The 19,557-nt window shown below is 45.6% G+C and overlaps 1 protein-coding gene across 1 annotated transcript in view; it reads right to left on the bottom strand.

Moving 5' to 3' along the window:
- The window catches only part of LOC139368776 (cadherin-4-like), a 544,653-nt gene that overhangs the window by 141,543 nt on the left and 383,553 nt on the right, over positions 1-19,557 (bottom strand). The window contains exon 5 of the mRNA XM_071108107.1: positions 5,629-5,841. Within this exon, the coding sequence (XP_070964208.1) occupies positions 5,629-5,841 (213 nt within the window). The remainder of the gene's footprint in view (positions 1-5,628; positions 5,842-19,557) is intronic.

The following is a 19,557-nucleotide window of genomic DNA, read 5'->3' as shown; positions in this document are numbered from 1 at the left end:
TTCCTGCAGTCAAATGGCCTAGTGTCTCATGGGTGGAATATTATGAATAATTTTCACATCATAGTTAATAAACATTATTTAAAAACAAGAGCCAAAAATCTGGTGTTTCTATGTCAAATGGCTTTGTTATATTTCAGTCTTTTGTGATGTATTTAAAGTGTAATATTGAATACATTTAATCTTTTTTTAACCATAACCATGTGTGTGAGGTGTATATTTTTGTTTCAAAGTAGATTTGTTTAAAACTACCAAGAAACCTGTGTGACACTGATTTAACCCACTGCAGGAAAAGGTTAACAAGCAGCACTGAGGAAGCCCCTTCCAGGTATCCCATTCCCATCATTATCTTACCCATGTAGACAGTAAACATGCTATTCTTCATGCCCCAAACCACACAGCTTCCGCTGTGAGATACGAAACAAATTGGCTGTTGGTACATACAGTATTATACATGTTTCCTCTGGTTAAGCGTATTCTTTCATCACACGTTGGCTTTTTGCTGATGCTGTTTGGTTGTGATTGGGGGGGCCAGGTTGAGTCTTTATTTACCCGAGCAGGAGATATCGATGCCTCTCTGCCGCAGGAGATCAATGGAGAGTTGCAAAATCAATATATGCTATTGATGGCTGTTTGGCTGGAGTAGAAGGAAAACGACAAAGGACACCAGTACATTGTGAGGAATTACTCCTTCCCGCTTCATAATTTCCTTCTTTTCTGCCCCCCCGATTCACTTTCTTGCTTTTTTCTTCTTCTTCAAGAAAGGCTCTCATGTTATCATTGCCATGCATGTCTCTTTGTTGGTCTTTCTTCTTGCAGCTTGTTAAAGTTGTGCGTTCAGCTCCATCTGCTCTAGAGAGGAGTAGTGCTGGAAAGATACTTCAGTGGGAACTTTGAATACAGCCTCAAACAAAGCTGCTGGCATGAGGGCCCGGTAGCCAGTCAATATAAAGGCTACGGTTCTTCGTACAGTCGAACTAGAGACTACAGCCTACAGGCCCAGATATTTGAGCACTGAAGTGTTCAAGGCTATATGTGATGATACAGACACACTAAAGGCTGTAGGGCTTTGTACAGTACAGAAGGACTGATGGCAATAAGCCTTGATAAACACATGCTAGGTAGAGGCTAAGGACCTGGATACAGTAGCAGTACTCTCTGCACTGGGCCCATAGCAGTCTCTCCGAGTTTGCTTACACTTCCCTGGTCATGGAGTACAACAAGTCTGGGCACTGTTCGGTGTGTCAACAAGCACCTCACTCATCTAATCAACACTTCCCCCAGTCACAACCCCACTGACAGGGGCCTGGGGAAGACTCCTGGGTAGTGGCCGCAGCCTTGTTACCAAACCTGTCCCTTGCAGCGGTGGCCTGATCAAAGTGACAGAGCCTGGTCTGGCGGAGGGGAAGTGAGGGCTGCTGTCACCCTGTCTGTCCCGCTGACGGCCCCTCTGCCAGGCAGGGGAGAGAAGGGGAGAGTGAGGGTGGGACCAGAGCGTCTCTGGGATGTCATTCAGTTGGGCGGCGGATGACAGAACAGGCCATTAAGGATTGGATTGGCTTCACAGACCATTAGACAAGGTAGGCATCATACTGTCAGCCTCACAGCCACGCCACACAGAGCACTGAGTAATGATGAGGTAGGGAGGTAGACAGAGAGGGAGTGAGAGGGTGAGAGGAAGAAGGAAGAGAGAAAGGTATAGGTTTCAGAGACCCACAAATGGCAGAGCTCTGCAGAATGGTGTCACAGAAACATTCTTCTCTCCACATACAATCTGAAAGCTATGTCTCTGTCCATCTGTCTGTCTCCTATATTATTGCTCTTCTCCGTTCTTCTGTTGGACTCTATCTCTCTCCTCCCTGTGTTCCTCTCTCTCTCCCTCTTCTGTGCCATATTCTAAAACAGATACGCACACACACTGACCGTGCTGACATACAGGCATCATCTACATACAATGCTTTTTATGATATGGTTAAGTTTTGAAGTAGTAAGACTTCTCTAAAGCAATTAAAAATAAACATATGCCTTGACTTATACAGTATTTTATCCAGCTAGCAATGTACTCTAAATCTTCACTGATCTCAATAGCGACAAATAAAAGTGTGAACATTGAAATGCACACTACTAGATTGTCTACCAATGGGAACTGTTAAACATGATCTGCCTCACATGTTGACCAGCCAATTGCCTCAAAACAATAGCACAAACACACAAAGCAAAAACAAGGATAGCGACAAAAAGCTATCTGGCGCCTTGTTAAAATCTCTCCTCGGTACGTGGAGCTAAGTCTCAGGATGGCCCCGACTTCCCTCCAGTCATTATTAAAGAGAGAGACAGGAGCCTATAGGAATCCGGTGGAGGCCTCAGCACGCATCACTTCTCTTCTGCTCCTAACTGTGTACTCTCAGCCCTCCACCAACTCCTACAGGGCCTATTTACAGCACAGGCAGTGGATTGTGTTGGCTGCACGCTAATGTTTCCAAACACTCCTTTGAATGCCTCTCCTCCATTCCTCCCCCCCTTCCCTCCTCAGCTCTCTGGTTTTTACTGACCCCTCGACCCAGGAGAGCTGTCTCGTTGCAGTGGGGGCTCGGGGCCCTGACGAGGACAGACCCTGCCAGGGAGAGACAGGACACACGCCAGATCTGTATATACTCCTCCCATCCTCCCTTCTGCTCTCTAACAAAGGGAGAGAAACTTATCTCCTCCTCCTTTCATTCCCAGACTTGTCTTTTTGTGTGGATTCCTTCAAGTGGCTCCGCAGGCCTTCCCTTGGGAGGGGATGAAAACAGGTTGGAAAACTATGAAAAAGAAAAGGAAAAATGCTTCTTCTGCACAATTTAAATCCAAACAACAGATGTGAGGGTTCTGTAAACAGGGAGAAAAGCTGATGGCTAGATATTTCAGATGAAGAGAGAGAGAGAGAGAGAGAGAGAGAGAGAGAGAGAGAGAGAGAGAGGGAGGGAGGGAAAGAGTGAAAGGGATAAAAAAAACAGTAGGGTTTTGTTCATTGGGCGGGATGTTTTTTGATTAACTATGGCACACATTATAGGCCTGGGATCCATAGGTTTTTCACCTTCCGAACCTCTGAATTTGAAAGACTCTGCACTATGCAGTGCTCGGCACAACAACGCATTTACACAAGCATTTATTTAATCATGTTCTTTTCTTTTCCGTGCAGCTTTTACAATCTCAACCCCCAACCCCCTCTGTGTTTCTGTTTATTTTCCATACTTTTGAAAACTAGCAGTTTTGCTGAAATGTAATTTGTTGCGATGGTAGTCACTTGTGTTATTCCCTGCTGCTGCTGTATCTTGAATACTAAATGAGCGGAGCTCCGTTGAATAATGATCAAGCATAGTGCAGGCAGCAGACTTGTGGATCAGAGCATAGTTATCGCCAGTCCACAGGACACAGACGAATGAAAGATATGTGCATGGTTTAGACCATGAGAACACATAATTGCGGGGGTGGTTTCTATCTGAACAAGCGTATCATATCTTCCCAGTTAAAAACAACATGCTATATATCTGTGGTTTGTAAATGCCCCAAAACCATGGCCCTATGTTACACCTTGAGGGATGAACTCTTGCCCTGGTTTGGTGAGCTGAAGATACACTGTAGGGACGTTGTCTTACTTAATGTCACTCAAGACTTTCCTTTATACCAGGATCCAGACCAAGGTTTTTACTTATACTTCTGTGGCAAATTACATTGTAAAAGGGGCAGTGCAATTATTATTATTTTATAAATGTTTTATTTGACCTTTATTTTGACAGGGATGTCATACTGAGACTATGATCTCTTTTACAGATGAGCCCTGCATAAATACATCAAACACATACAATATACAATATACAAAATGACAAAACATATTACGAAAAACAGACACCTTTATGAAAATAGAGGTCTCGATCATGACTCTGAACTGACCAAGGGGGACCAGAACATCTCATTTCAGAGGGCTCTGTGAGTTGTTCCACATAAAGGGTGCAAAAAGACTAAAAGCATCTTTACCCAACTCTGTGGAGACTGAAGTGACCTCCAGTGTTATCCAAACCTGAGACCGGGTTTGGTCATTTGGAAGTGTTTTGTAGATAAACACAAGAAAATGTTGCCCTCTCCTTACATACAAAAAGGCCCAACCCACTTTTTGATACAAAACACAATGGTGAGTTCTATAACCATCACCAGTAATAAACCTAAGGGCACAATGGAAAACAGCATCTAGTGGTTGAAGTGTAGATGCTGCTGCATGCATATAGGTCATATCCCCATAATCTAAAATAGACATAAAAGTGGCCTGGACAATTTCCTTCCTATTAAAAAAAGCCAGACATGCATTTGTTTCTGTAAAAGAAACCAACCTTAAACTTCAAATTCTTCACCAGATTAATGACATGTTTTTTAAATGACAGTTTGTCATCAAGCCAGATACCAAGATATTTGTAGGAAAGAACTTGCTTAATTTTTATACCGTTCACACCAGTCATTACAAATATATTTCAGTCTGGGTTATGGGACCTGACCTAGAACAAAGCATGCATTTTGTTTTGTTTGCATTTAGCACTAACTTTAGATCCAATATTGACGTCTGTAGTGCTTGAAAATCAGACTTCAAATGTGAAAAGGCTTGGCCAACAGATGGAGCAATGGAAAACAACACTGTATCATCTGCATACAAATGTATTATTATTTTTATTTTTTATACAGCATTACCAATGTTATTTATATAGATTGTAAACAGTAATGAGCCGAGTATCAAACCTTGGGGCACCTCTTTATTTAACTCAAGGAACTCAGATTTGACCCCATCTAACATGATGGCCTGAGTTCTGTCATTGATATAATTATGCATCATTACCCAATCCTATCGAGGACAGCTTGTTCAACATAATGACATGGTCTACAACATGGCGGCACAATTCTTATTCAATTATGAAAGTCACATTCTTTTTGTTATGTCTTTGTTTTAGCATGGTCAGGGCGTGAGTTGGGTGGGTAGTATATGTTCTTTTTTCTATGTTGTGGTTTTGTGTTTGGCCTGGTATGGTTCTCAATCAGAGGCAGGTGTCGTTCGTTGTCTCTGATTGAGAATCATACTTAGGTAGCCTTTTCCCACCTGTGTTTTGTGGGTGATTATTTTCTGTTCTGTGTTTTTCTTCACCGTACAGGACTGTTCGTTTGTCGTTTTTTTTTCTTCCCCCAGTGTTCAGTTGTTTCATTAAAGAATATGAACACTTACCACGCTGCGCATTGGTCCTCCTCTTCTTCCACCCACGACGAGCGTTACAGAGAGGAAGTAGGCACAAACCAGTTGTGATAAACTTATCTTTATTTCTCCTGTAGGGCTTTTTATCATACACTTTCATCACTCATGAAAACATTTAGTGGTCATTGCTTCTTAAATGGTTTTGACCACCCAAGGACTGATATACTAACAGCGTCATTTCAATTACAGGTGTGGCTTTAGTGTGCAATCCAAAGTATTGAGGTGCATGAGGTGTTATACAATAGCTAAAAGAACAATTGCCATACAAGGAACCATTTATTGGGGCTTTAAAAAAGGGTTAGAGTCCTGAGTATTTCCTGTCTAACTTTGGGAGTTAACCAATCAGAAAGGTTACTTACACTGACAAGCATTTGTGGGAAGGGCCCCCTGGAGTTTTCAGGCACGTTGACTGGTGGAATCACCCAGTCCCTCTTCTGTCTCCGCAGCCCCTTGGAGCTTATCTCCTGTTGCCTGGGAAACATGATGACAGTGGGTGGAGCCTGGAACTCTGGTGGTGCTTTGACCTCCTCTTTCTCCTTCCTCTCCCCTCCTTTTCCCTCTTCCTCTGTGACCTGAAAGACATGACAAAAAGGACAAAGATACAGTTGAGCGGGTTGCTATGTGATAAAATGTGCCTGTGTGATTTACACCCCTATTCCCCCAGCACGGCCAGGGACACTGAGTCATTCTCTATCCACAGGCTAGTGTTCTCATCAGGAAAACGATGGCTACAAAGATCCTCCACTCCCTTATGTGATAAATATATACTCATTAGTCTTGTTGTTAAGGATGTCTTGATTGTAATCAGCGAGGGGGGTTTGGTGGGGTGCAATCAAGTGAGATGCAGTATCAGCAAAGTTTGAATTGCATTGGCGGAGTATAAGCAGCTGTTGAGATACAAAATTACAAAGTAAATACAACGTAAATGCAGTATTTAATTTATTCAACATTTGAATAAATTCAAAACTCTGGGTGCATCTAATAAACACATTTTTCCAGGGTCAAGTATAAAGTTAGATAAGTCGCACATTTGCGCATTTTCTTGGTTCGATATCTAATCAAATATCCGACAAGCCCGTAACAAGCTGACATAAGTCACGTCAACATTCATGTATGTGTATCTGGGGGCTGCTGTATGACGAAAACCAGTCTTGTAGCTTCTCAGGGTCGTGTCCTGTATGGATCGGAATCCACATGAATAATACAAGGCTATGCTAGGAGGAACACACTGTATCCTGTAAGTCTAGGGGATATGGTAACTCTGCTATTAACATGGAGAAAACGTGCAGAATGCACCTCTTGTCTTCAGTGTAAACTGACAAACCTCTGGGTTATAACACAAAGTATACACAGTTCAGTCAGAATCATCATCTCACCAAATCACTCAGCCCTCTAGCTCTTCCCCCTCTCAAACTGGCTTTTCATAACTCTCCATCTTTCCATTGCCATCTCTCTCTTGCCATCTTATTGTTTTTCCTCTCCTCCCTGTCGGCTGATCCTGACAGCCTGTCTCAATAATAACTATTCATCAGAAGCTGGGGAGTGCTATGCTGCTAGGTGGATGGAGTGTGAGACAGGTTAAGTGTGCTAGCAGGCTAGGATAATGCCTTGATAACGCCCTGTACCCCAGGTGTGCCTTATCTCTCCCCAGGTCTCACCAAATCATCTGCTCTCATGTTGCTCATTGTTCCAGGGCAGGGAGCAAATGATAGACATTTCCAGCTTAACGGGTGAGACTCGTTGCTTGCATGTGTGTGCACTCTCACGTATGTGAGAACAAACTCCGCTCCTCGGATAAGAGAGACAGGTCCAATCACCATTTCTTTGGACTTTTAAAGAGCCTTGTGTTTTAATACATATTCCGATATTTCATTTTATCTCGTCTCCCCTCACTACCTCCCTCCCTCGCTCTTTATACTTCTTGCTAATGTGTGGCCTTGCAGATTCCTTCTGGTAGTTAAAATTCAAGGGGAAACCCAGGAAGTATGCAGGAACAGGGGTACAACATTGAGAGTTGAGGGCTCTGGAACACCACAAGCTGTTTATTCTAATTACCGCCTCGTAGAACTTTCCACAGTCTATAAAACACGTGTGATTTTCTCTCTCCCCCCGTATGTATGCCCCGCTGTCTGGTTGCCTCCCAAGGTGGGCTGTACCTGCCAGTGCAAACAATGCTTTCAGGCTGAGTTCATTAGATGGAGGTCCAGGAGAAATGCTTTTCAAGCTGCATTAAAGGAAGCCTGTCTGTTGGAGGGGTTGGCATGTATAAGCTGTGTGTTTGGGGAATAGGAGAAAGGAGAGGGGAGGGACAATGCCCATGGGTAAACGTTTAGTGTTCAGTTTCTTCAATCCAGCTCCACATTTTAAACATCAGGTATGTCATGGAACACGAGAGGGAGGAGGATGAGGGTTTGGGGTGAAAAGGAGTGAGAAGAAGGGGAGCATGAGGGAGAAGGGAAGGAAAGGGTTGGTGGTTAACATGATGGAAAGAGAGAGGCGAGACATTTTTTGTCTGTCATTGCTTTCAAAAATATTTGGTCCATTTCGAGTTTAGAACGTTTGACGTTACAAATACTGTCCAATCTGTCTGGAGATGAGGATGTGGGAGTAGATCTTAAATTCCATGCTTACTTTGGTGACTCATCTATTTAGATTTCAGCCTGACATTAATAATTATTCCTGTATCCAACATCAACATCATGGGAATGAGTATAGTTGGTGCACTTCATCCCTCTACCACTAGTGGAGCTGCAGCCCTACATACAGCCCAAGCTCTGTGTCTCTGCCTAGGATGCTTCACGATCGAGAAATCACCAGTCCTCTAATCCAACCCTCCTCCTCCACAGTCTACCCTTCCAAACACGCATGTGACATGTGTCATCATATGTCATCATGTGCCATGTTGCCTGAACCAGATCCATATGGTGTGTTTTCAGGGGGACACCTCTCTCTCTCTCCGGCAACCAGTGCCAAGTGAAACACGTGTGTGTTCGCCAGCTATGAACATGGATCCAAACTGGATTCATCAGATGGAAAGGGGAGACAGATGTGCATTTGGTTCTGGACAAATGTATTATATTTCTTCAGCGGGAGGAGGGCTTAGTGGGCCTGACTGCAGGGGCAGGCTGCTCCAGTTCAGACTGCCACGGTGGGGGGACTAGGTAGGGGAGGGAGAAGGTTCTGGGGGTATTAGGGATTGGATCGGGGAGGGAGAGAGGATGATGGGAAGAGGAAGTTTGAAATAGGGGGTGGTTATATTAAGAAGCAGGTGTGACCCCCCTGTCTAAATAAGTCCATGTTCCAAATCCTTTCATCTGCAGATTCTAACAGGGTGAGTAAGTGTGTGTGTGTGTGTGTGTGTGTGTGTGTGTGTGTGTGTGTGTGTGTGTCTCTCTGTGAGAGAGGGTGAGAGCTCGGCATTCAACACCATAGTACCCTCCAAGCTCGTCATCAAGCTCGAGACCCTGGGTCTCGACCCCGCCCTGTGCAACTGGGTACTGGACTTCCTGACGGGCCGCCCCCAGGTGGTGAGGGTAGGCAACAACATCTCCTCCCCGCTGATCCTCAACACTGGGGCCCCACAAGGGTGCGTTCTGAGCCCTCTCCTGTACTCCCTGTTCACCCACGACTGCGTGGCCACGCACGCCTCCAACTCAATCATCAAGTTTGCGGACGACACAACAGTGGTAGGCTTGATTACCAACAACGATGAGACGGCCTACAGGGAGGAGGTGAGGGCCCTCGGAGTGTGGTGTCAGGAAAATAACCTCACACTCAACGTCAACAAAACTAAGGAGATGATTGTGGACTTCAGGAAACAGCAGAGGGAACACCCCCCTATCCACATCGATGGAACAGTAGTGGAGAGGGTAGCAAGTTTTAAGTTCCTCGGCATACACATCACAGACAAACTGAATTGGTCCACTCACACAGACAGCATCGTGAAGAAGGCGCAGCAGCGCCTCTTCAACCTCAGGAGGCTGAAGAAATTCGGCTTGTCACCAAAAGCACTCACAAACTTCTACAGATGCACAATCGAGAGCATCCTGGCGGGCTGTATCACCGCCTGGTATGGCAACTGCACCGCCCTCAACCGTAAGGCTCTCCAGAGGGTAGTGAGGTCTGCACAACGCATCACCGGGGGCAAACTACCTGCCCTCCAGGACACCTACACCACCCGATGTCACAGGAAGGCCATAAAGATCATCAAGGACATCAACCACCCGAGCCACTGCCTGTTCACCCCGCTATCATCCAGAAGGCGAGGTCAGTACAGGTGCATCAAAGCTGGGACCGAGAGACTGAAAAACAGCTTCTATCTCAAGGCCATCAGACTGTTAAACAGCCACCACTAACACTGAGTGGCTGCTGCCAACACACTGACACTGACTCAACTCCAGCCACTTTAATAATGGGAATTGATGGGAAATGATGTAAATATATCACTAGCCACTTTAAACAATGCTACCTTATATAATGTTACTTACCCTACATTATTCATCTCATATGCATACGTATATACTGTACTCTATATCATCGACTGTATCCTTATGTAATACATGTATCTCTAGCCACTTTAAACTATGCCACTTTGTTTACATACTCATCTCATTTGTACATACTGTACTCGATACCATCTACTGTATCTTGCCTATGCTGCTCTGTACCATCACTCATTCATATATCCTTATGTACATATTCTTTATCCCCTTACACTGTGTACAAGACAGTAGTTTTGGAATTGTTAGTTAGATTACTTGTTATTACTGCATTGTCGGAACTAGAAGCACAAGCATTTCGCTACACTCGCATTAACATCTGCTAACCATGTGTATGTGACAAATAAAATTTGTTTGGATTTGATTTGATTTGAGTGAGAGAGAGATAAATAACTCAGAAACAACACACACACACAATGCACACATCAATATATGACACACACACACACGCGCACGCACGCACGCACACACACACACACACACACACACACACACACACACACACACACACACACACACACACACACACACACACACACACACACACACACACACACACACACACACACACACAGGTGTGTCAGACTTGCAACATGTTCTTCCCTTCTCTAGCTCACACTCACACAGGCACATAAAGAACACACCCACAGACACACACAGACACACACACAGACTCATAGAGAACACACACACACACAGAACACACACGCAGACACATAGAGACACTCACAGAGACACATAAAGAATACACACACACACATAACACCCACAGAGACACATAAAGAATACACACACACACAGAACACACACAGAGACACATAAAGAACACACACACAGACACATAAAGAACACACACACAGACAAATAAAGAACACACACAGAGACACCCACAGAACACAAACACACAGAAAACAGACAGAGACACAAAGAACACACACAGACACAAAGAACACACACAGAGACGCATAAAGAACACACACACAGACACACATACAGAACACACACAGAGACACCCAGAGAACACACACACACAGAACACACACACAGACACATAAAAGACACATACAGAACACACAGACACATAAAGAACCAGTGTTGGAAAAAGTACCCAATTGTCATACTTGAGTAAAAGTAAAGATACCTTAATAGAAAATGAATCAAAAGTGAAAGTCACCAAGTAAAATACTACTTCAGTAAAAGTCTAAAAGTATTTGGTTTAAAATATACTTAAGAGTATCAAAAGTAAAATAATAATATTTTCACATTCCATTTATTAAGCATACCAGACGGCACAATTTTCTTTTTTTAAGGATTGCCAAGGGCACACTCCAACACTCAGACATCATTTACAAACAAATAATTTGTGTTTAGTGAGTCTGTCAGATCAGAGGCAGTAGGGATAACCAGGGATGTTCTTTTGAGAAGTGTGTGAATTTGACCATTTTCCAGTCCTGCTAAGCATTCGAAATATAATGAGTAGTTTTGGGTGTCAGGGAAAATGTATGGAGAAAAAGTACATAATTTTCTATAGGAATGTAGTGAAGTAAAAGTAAAAGTTGTCAAAAATATAAATTGTAAAGTACAGATTAGAGGTCGACCGATTAATCGGAATGGCCGATTAATTAGGGCCGATTTCAAGTTTTCATAACAATCGGAAATCCGTATTTCTGGGCACCAATCTTTTTATTTTTTAAATGTTTTTCATACCTTTATTTAATCTTTATTTAACTAGGCAAGTCAGTTAAGAACACATTCTTATTTTCAATGACGGCCTAGAACGGTGGGTTAACCACCTCGTTCAGGGGCAGAACGACAGATTTTCACCTTGTCAGCTCGGGGGAACCAATCTTGCAACCTTACAGTTAACTAGTCCAACGCAATAACGACCTGCCTCTCTCTCACTCCACAAGGAGACTGTTGCGCGAATGCAGTAAACTTCTCCCCTGATTGCTCAGTTTGGTCGGGCAGCCAGCTCTAAGAAGAATCTTGGTGGTTCCAAACTTCTTCCATTTGAGAATGAATGAGGCCACTGTGTTCTTGGGGACCTTCAATGCTGCAGACATTTTTTGGTACCCTTCCACGACACAATCCTGTCTCGGAGCTCTACGGACAATTTCTTCGACCTCATAGCTTGCTTTTTGCTCTGACATGCACTGTCAACAGTGGGACATTATATAGACATCATGTCCAATCAATTGAATTTACCACAGATGGACTCCAATCAAGTTGTAGAAACATCTCAAGGATGATCAATGGAAACAGGATGCACCTAAACTCGAGTCTCATAGCAAAGGATCTGAAAATATATGTTTCTGTTTTTTTTTTTTTTTTTTGCTTTATCACTATGTGTAGATTGATGGGGGAAAAAATTAATTTAATAAATTTTAGAGTAAGGCTGTAACATAACAAAATGTGGAAAAAGTGAAGGGGTCTGAACAGAATGCACTGTACACACACACGCATACACGTGCGCACACACACACACACACACACACACACACACACACACACACACACACACACACACACACACACACACACACACACACACTATATCCACAAACAGAAATGTACACTAAAACACACACACTTAACATATTCACACATGATCATACATTACCCCTCTCTCAGACACTCACACAGAAACAAACACCCATTCTTTCACACACACCCGCTGTGTGAACAGAAGTCAGTGAGTGTGAAATGGATGCGGCCCCCAGCTCCGGTACCACCAGTACCCAGCCAGCTGGCACCTATCCCGGCCTTCCCCTCTTCTCCCAGCCTCCCATTGCCCCGGCCCGCACACTTCGATATGAGTCAGCCCCTGGTGACACACACATCTGGAAGTTATTAATTCAAAAGCAGAGTGCCACAAAGCGCTATGTCTATAATGAAACATCACATTGTTCTCAGTGTCCTCGTTGTCTCCTCTGTCTATATAACAGCTTGCATTGGGGCGGCAGGTAGCCTAGTGAACTAGTAACCGAAAGGTTGCAAGATCGAATCCCCGAGCTGACAAGGTAAAACTATGTCGTTCTGCCCCTGAACAAGGCAGTGACAGTGGGGCACCTGTTTGAACTTGTTATCAGTATAAAAGGCACCTGTCCACAACCTCAAACAGTCACACTCCAAACTCCACTATGGCCAAGACCAAAGAGCTGTCAAAGGACACCAGAAACAAAATTGTAGACCTGCACCAGGCTGTGAAGACTGAATCTGCAATAGGTAAGCAGCTTGGTTTGAAGCAATCAACTGTAGGAGCAAATATTAGGAAATGGAAGACATACAAGACCACTGATAATCTCCCTCGATCTGGGGCTCCGCCCGGACAACTAAGGAGTGGCTTCGTAAGAAGCATTTCAAGGTCCTGGAGTGGCCTAGCCAGTCTCCAGATCTCAACCCCATAGAACATCTTTGGAGGGAGTTGAAAGTCTGTGTTGCCCAGCAACAGCCCCAAAACATCACTGCTCTAGAGGAGATCTGTATGCAGGAATGGGCCAAAATACCAGCAACTTACAGAAAACATTTGACCTCTGTCCTTGCCAACAAAGGGTATATAACAAAGTATTGAGATAAACTTTTGTTATTGACCAAATACTTATTTTCCACCATAATTTGCAAATAAATTCTTACAATGTGATTTTCTGGATTTTTTTTCTCATTTTGTCTGTCATATTTGAAGTGTACCTATGAGGAAAATTACAGGCCTCTCTCATCTTTTTAAGTGGGAGAACTTGCACAATTGGTGGCTGACTAAATACGTTTTTGCCCCACTGTAACTCACCTTCATTGAAAATAAGAATTTGTTCTTAACTGACTTGCCTAGCTAAATAAAGGTAAAATAAAATAAAAACTACAGCTGTAGTAGAATTCTTCACCTTCTTCAGTATCTAAGTTAAATAGTATGAATGTGTAATGGTCACAGTTAGGGTCTAAGACCTGCTCTTTAGTTCGACTGGCTATCTATGCCTCTTACTATGGTGTGGGATTTGGGTGTAAATTACCCGTGGAGCTCCCAGGGGTCATGAGCACTCGCACACATACGCCCTTGGACACAACACACTCTGGTCAAGGTACGGCAGCCATGGTGTGACCCCATCTTGGCTGCCCATAGTAAGAGGTCCTCTTGGTGAATCAGTGTCATGGCAGAGAATTTAATGACACATGGGCTCTTCTGGACATGGATAATTCTGGATGATCCTGTGATTCAGAGTGCCCAGGCTGCCTCTACCCCTCTCTGTTCCAGTGGGAAATGTGTTACCAGGTGGCAGGGAGACATGGGAATCACTGCACTGATTAGATGCTGGATAAACCAATGGGGTTCAGGGGAAGAGACAAGTCTAGGATCTCATGATATAGCCAGAGCTCAAAACCCACATTCACACTAACTCTGTTAATATATGCTGTTTCCTACCCTCCTAATCCTAAGAATACATTCCACTCCTTAGAATAGCCTTCACTTCTACTCTAAAGGGTTTAGATAAAGGCCATGCCTAGCCCTGATGAACTGAGTATCAGGGCTATAGTCAAGGCTGACTAGCTATGTGTGACAGTCTCTGTGTATGTCACACCCTGATCTGTTTCATCTGTCTTTGTGCTGGTCTCCACCTCCCTCCAGGTGTCGCCCATCTTCCCCATTATCCCCAGTGTACTTATACCTGTGATCTCTGTTTGTCTGTTACCAGTTCCTGTTGTTCGTCAAGCCTACCAGTGTTTTTCCCCTTGCTCATGTCTGTTTCTAGTTCCTGTTTTCTAGTTTTCCCAGTTTTGAACATTCTGCCTGCCCTGATCCTGAGCCTGCCTGCCGTTTCTGTACCTTGATTATTGACCTCTGCTTGCACTTACCCCGAGACTGTCTGCGGTTCTGTACCTTTTGGATTCTGATCTGGATTACTGACCTCTGCCTGCCCTTGAACTGTCGTTTTACCTGCCCCCTGTTCCAGTAATAAACTTTTGTTACTTTGACCTTGTCTGCATCTGCGTCTTCCCTAAAACGTGATAGTACGAACTGGCCATGACTGACCCAGCAGACTCGGACCAGCTCCGCAACGCCATCTCCTCCCAAGGAGCCACCATTGGAAGGCACGAGGAGTTGCTTCGTGGCCTCATAGACGGGGTCCAGACCTTGGCCGAATGCCATGACCGAGAATTGAACACATTTCTGGAGCAATTCTGCGGGTTGTTTGTTAAGCAGCCTACCACAACGGTAACGTCCCAGGCCCTCAGTAACCCAGCTGTTAGCAGCGTCGCCTCCCAAGACACACCGATTTCCCGGGAACCCCGCTTACCTCCCGCGGAACGCTTCGATGGAGAGTCGGGCACCTGTCGGGCATTTCTCACTCAGTGTTCTCTCATCATTAAGCTGCAGCCCTCCTCCTTCCCCTCAGACCGCTCTAAGATAGCGTACCTCAGGACGCTGATGTCCGCGAGGGCTCTCGCCTGGGTTACGGCAGTATGGGAACAACAGTTGGCCGTATGCTTCAATCTGGAGGAGTTTGTGGCGGAGGTGAAGAAAGTTTTGTGTTTGTGGCGGAGGTGAAGAAAGAGAGGCTGCCCGGAAGTTGCTCCAGCTTCGGCAAGACTCCTGCAGTGTGGTAGACTATCCGATGGATTTCCGCACGTTGGCAGCTGAGAGTGCCTGGAACCCGGAAGCGATGTTCGACATGTTCCTGCACGGAGTATCAGAGGAAGTAAAGGACGAGCTTGCAGCCCGGGAACTACCGACGGATCTCGACTCGCTCATCGCCTTGACCATTTTGGCGACTACAGAAAGGATGGAAGGAGAGGAGGTTCTATTTCTCTCGCCCGTCCAAGGCTTCCACATTGCCTCCGAGACATCCCGGAAGTCCCCGATGGCTCCGTTGCTGAGAGAACCTGAGGCTAACCAAGTTCCCCTGAGAGTCTCCGAAGTCTGCCAATTCACCTCTTCTTGAGCCAATGCAACTAGGCAGTGGCCACCTGTCCACTAAAAGACCAGACTGACCGGTAGCAGTGAGTACTCTGATGGGCCAAATGGATAACATTTCCTCTCCCCTTACTCGCACACCTTTTCATGCCATCTTGCTGTGGGGGAACCAGTCAAAATTCTCTGGGTACTGATCGACTCTGGGGCCGATGTGAGCTTTAAAGACGCTACCCTGGGATCCGAGCTTGGCATCCACATGGACGTTAGAGCGCTGGACAGGCGCTATATGGGCCGGGTCACACACAACACCACCCCCATCAACCTACGTGTGTCAGGGAACCCCAGCGAGACAATCCTATTTCTGCTAATTAATTCTCCTCAAGTTCCTGTGGTATTGGGATTCTCTTGGCTCCAGCGACACAATCCCATTATTGACTGGTCTGCTGGTGCCATCATGGGCTGGAGCCCGTTCTGCCACGCTCATTTCCTGAAGTCAGCGCAGCCTACCCCGGGACGTCTTCCTGGAGGCTGGGAAGTTGCCCCGGACCTCTACACCATTCCCGCGGAGTACCAGGACCTTCAGGAGGTGTTCAGTAAGGCCCAGGCCACTTCGCTTCCGTTGCACCAACCATATGACTGCGGGATCGACCTTCTCCCAGGCACCACTCTGCCCCGGGGAAGACTGTACTCTCTGTTGGGTCTGGAGACCAAGATAATGGAGACGTACACTAAGGACTCCCTAGATGCAGGGTTCATCCGTCCTTCTGCCTCCCCCAACACCAGATTTTTGTGATAGCAAAGAAGGGCGAGTTCCATCGCTCCACCATCCCCTTCCTGGATTACATCATTGCTGCAGGGAGTATACAGATGGATCCCGGGAAGGTGAGAGCGGTGGAGGATTGGTCCCAGCCTATGTCCAGAGAGCAACTGCAACGTTTCCTGGGATTCGCTAACTTCTATTGCCGCTTTATCCTGGTTACAGCACCCTGGCTTCTCCCCTGTCTGCACTCACCTCTCCCATGGATCCGTTCACATGGTCCCCAGCTGCAGACTGGGCGTTCCGGGATCTCTAACAACGTTCACCACAGCTCCCATCTTGGTTCATCCTGACCCGTCCCACCAGTTCATGGTGTAGGCCAATGCTTTGGATGTCGGAGTGGGGGCTGTCCTGTCCCAGCATTATGCCCTGGACCTCAAGTTACATCCCTGTGCCTTCTTCTCCCATCACCTCAACACCACAGAGAGGAACTACGATGAGGGGAATCGTGAGCTTCTCGCGGTGAAGATGGTGTTGGAGGAGTGGAGGCACTGGCTGGATGGGGCAGAACATCTGTTCATTGTGTGGACAGACCACAAGAACCTGGAATATCTCTGCACCGCCAAGCGTCTCAACTTCAGGCAAGCTAGGTGGGCCTTGCTTTTCACCCGGTTCAACTTCTCCCTCTCATACCGACCGGGATCCAAGAATGTCAAGCTGGATGCATTCTCATGCCGCTATAGCCCCAAGGATACACCTCCGGAACCCGAGACCATCCTTCTCACCAGCGTTCCCAGCCGAACCCCGGGGGGAGGCCAAATAACCTTCTGTTTGTCTCTGATGCTGTCCACTCCTCGGTTCTGGAGTGGGCCCACTCCTCTAAGCTTGCCTGCCACTCGGCCTCCCGTCGGTCCCTGGCCTTTGTGCGACAACGCTTTTGGTGGCCTACCATGGTTCCTGACGCCTCCACACTTGTCGCCGCATGCACGATCTGTGCACAGAACAAGACTCCCCGGCAAGCTCCGGCTGGTCTCCTTCAACCTCTGCCTGTTCCTCCTGTTCCTCCCTGGATTTTGTCAAGGGTGTTCCCCGTCTGATGGCAACACCGCCATCCTGACAGTAGTGGACCGGTTTTCCAAAGCCTCCCACTTCATTCCTCTCCCCAAGCTACCCTCTGCCAAAGAGACGGCCCAACTCATGGTGCAACAGATCTTCCGGATCCATGAACTCCCAGTGGACATGGTCTCTGACCGGAGTCCTCAGATCTTGTCCCGGTTCTGGATGGCGTTCTGCACACTCATTGGGTTATCGGCCAGCCTGTTCTCCGGGTTCCACCCCCAGTCCAATGGCCAGTCAGAGCGAGCCAACCAAGACCTGGAGATGACTCTTCACTGTCTGGTCTCTGCCAACCCCACCACCTGGAGCCAGCAACTTGTGTGAGTCAAATATGCCCACAACACCCTTCCTTGCTCTGCCAAGGTTCTCTCACCTTTTGAGTGTTCCCTGAGCTATCAGCCCCCACTCTTCCCGGAGCAAGAGGAAGAGGTCGGCATACCATCGGCCCAGATTTTTGTCCACCGCTGTCGTCTAACCTGGAAGAGAGCCCGGTCGGCTCTTCTCAAGACCACCTCCAGGTATTGACGACAAGCGGACTGATCTAATAGATCTGAAGGAAAATAACTTTAAGTTCTTACTGCAAATCTTTAAGAATTCTACCAACAAAAGGGTTGATGATCTGTTTAAGGATGTAATGTAATTTAAACACCGTTTGGAATTTACGCAGTCGGAGGTGAAGGAGCTAAAGGGCACGAATGTCTCCAGCCAGAATACATTCAGAACCATGTCTGAGGATTTCGCAATTCTCCAAACAACACTTGACAAGCACTCTTCCAAAGGAGCCCACATCGAAAACCAATTGAGGCTCAATAACATTTAATCAATTGAATTGAGGACAGAAAGACTGAAACTTGGCATGACACAGAAGTCAATGCCAAGAAAATCCTGGCAGATCAACTCAAACTGGATCCTAAACTCATCAAGATGGAGATGGCGCACAGGAATGGCACTTTGTTCCCCTCTGGATGGCCCAGATCTATAGTGGTGAAACTGCTCAGGTTCAAAGACAAGGGGGAAATTCTCAGGAGAACCAAGTGCCTGAAGGGAACCAAAATCTTCATCAATGAAGACTTCTCTGAAAAGGTACGAGTCAAAAGAAAGGAACTGCTGCCATGACTAATTGAAGAACGAAAAAAAGGCAACATCACATACCTGAGGTATGATCAGCTGATTGACCCCCCTCCCCGTAGGCCTTTGGCAAGTGATTCCACTATAATCAACTGATTTGACACACACAAACCCACACATATTTACTACACTTTTTTTCATGTGTTTCACCTAACCTCATGACCAAAAACATACATTGATCTATATGTCATAACCCTCTGAAGTCTTCAGCGGTGTTATGTGGACTGTGTCAATGCGCATTCCATAGGAAGTGCACCCCTATTGATAAAACTAACACAAATGTGTGGTTGTATTGGACATGTGAGACATGCACTTCTATATTTCCGTTCCACTGTCTGGATGATTCTGACTGTGTATCTCTCTTAGTTGGGCAGGATATCGACCCTGATAACATGCTCTTCAACCCATTAGATATTAATGAAGCAAATTATAAATATAATGATTGTGTTGATCCAGATTTACATTTCCTGAGATTTACCAGAGATGAGTCTTCCTAAAAATCATGACCATCTTGTTCATTATCTGTCTTCTCGCAATCATGGATTTTCCATTGTTGCCCTTTCAGAAACAAGGTTGACTCAAGAGACAAGCATGCTTTATGAAATGTCACCTTACAATAATGTTCACCACTGTTGAACCTCAAGAGTGGGAGGAGTGTCCATTTTAGTTTATAAACATTTTCAATTATTTGTAAGAGAGGACCTCAAACTCACATTGATGTTGCATCTCTTTTCATAGATGTTCCCTCCTGTTCATATTTTGGTGATGAAAAAGTGGTAATTGCATGCATCTATCGGCCACCCGATTCTGATATCCTTGCATCAACCTTGAATATGATTAATAATAATGGTAAAATTGGGTGATTACAACATAAACCTATTTA

This window comes from Oncorhynchus clarkii, chromosome 16, assembly GCF_045791955.1.
Source record: "Oncorhynchus clarkii lewisi isolate Uvic-CL-2024 chromosome 16, UVic_Ocla_1.0, whole genome shotgun sequence".
NCBI lineage: Eukaryota > Metazoa > Chordata > Actinopteri > Salmoniformes > Salmonidae > Oncorhynchus > Oncorhynchus clarkii.
This window is presented reverse-complemented; position numbering and strand designations above follow the sequence as displayed.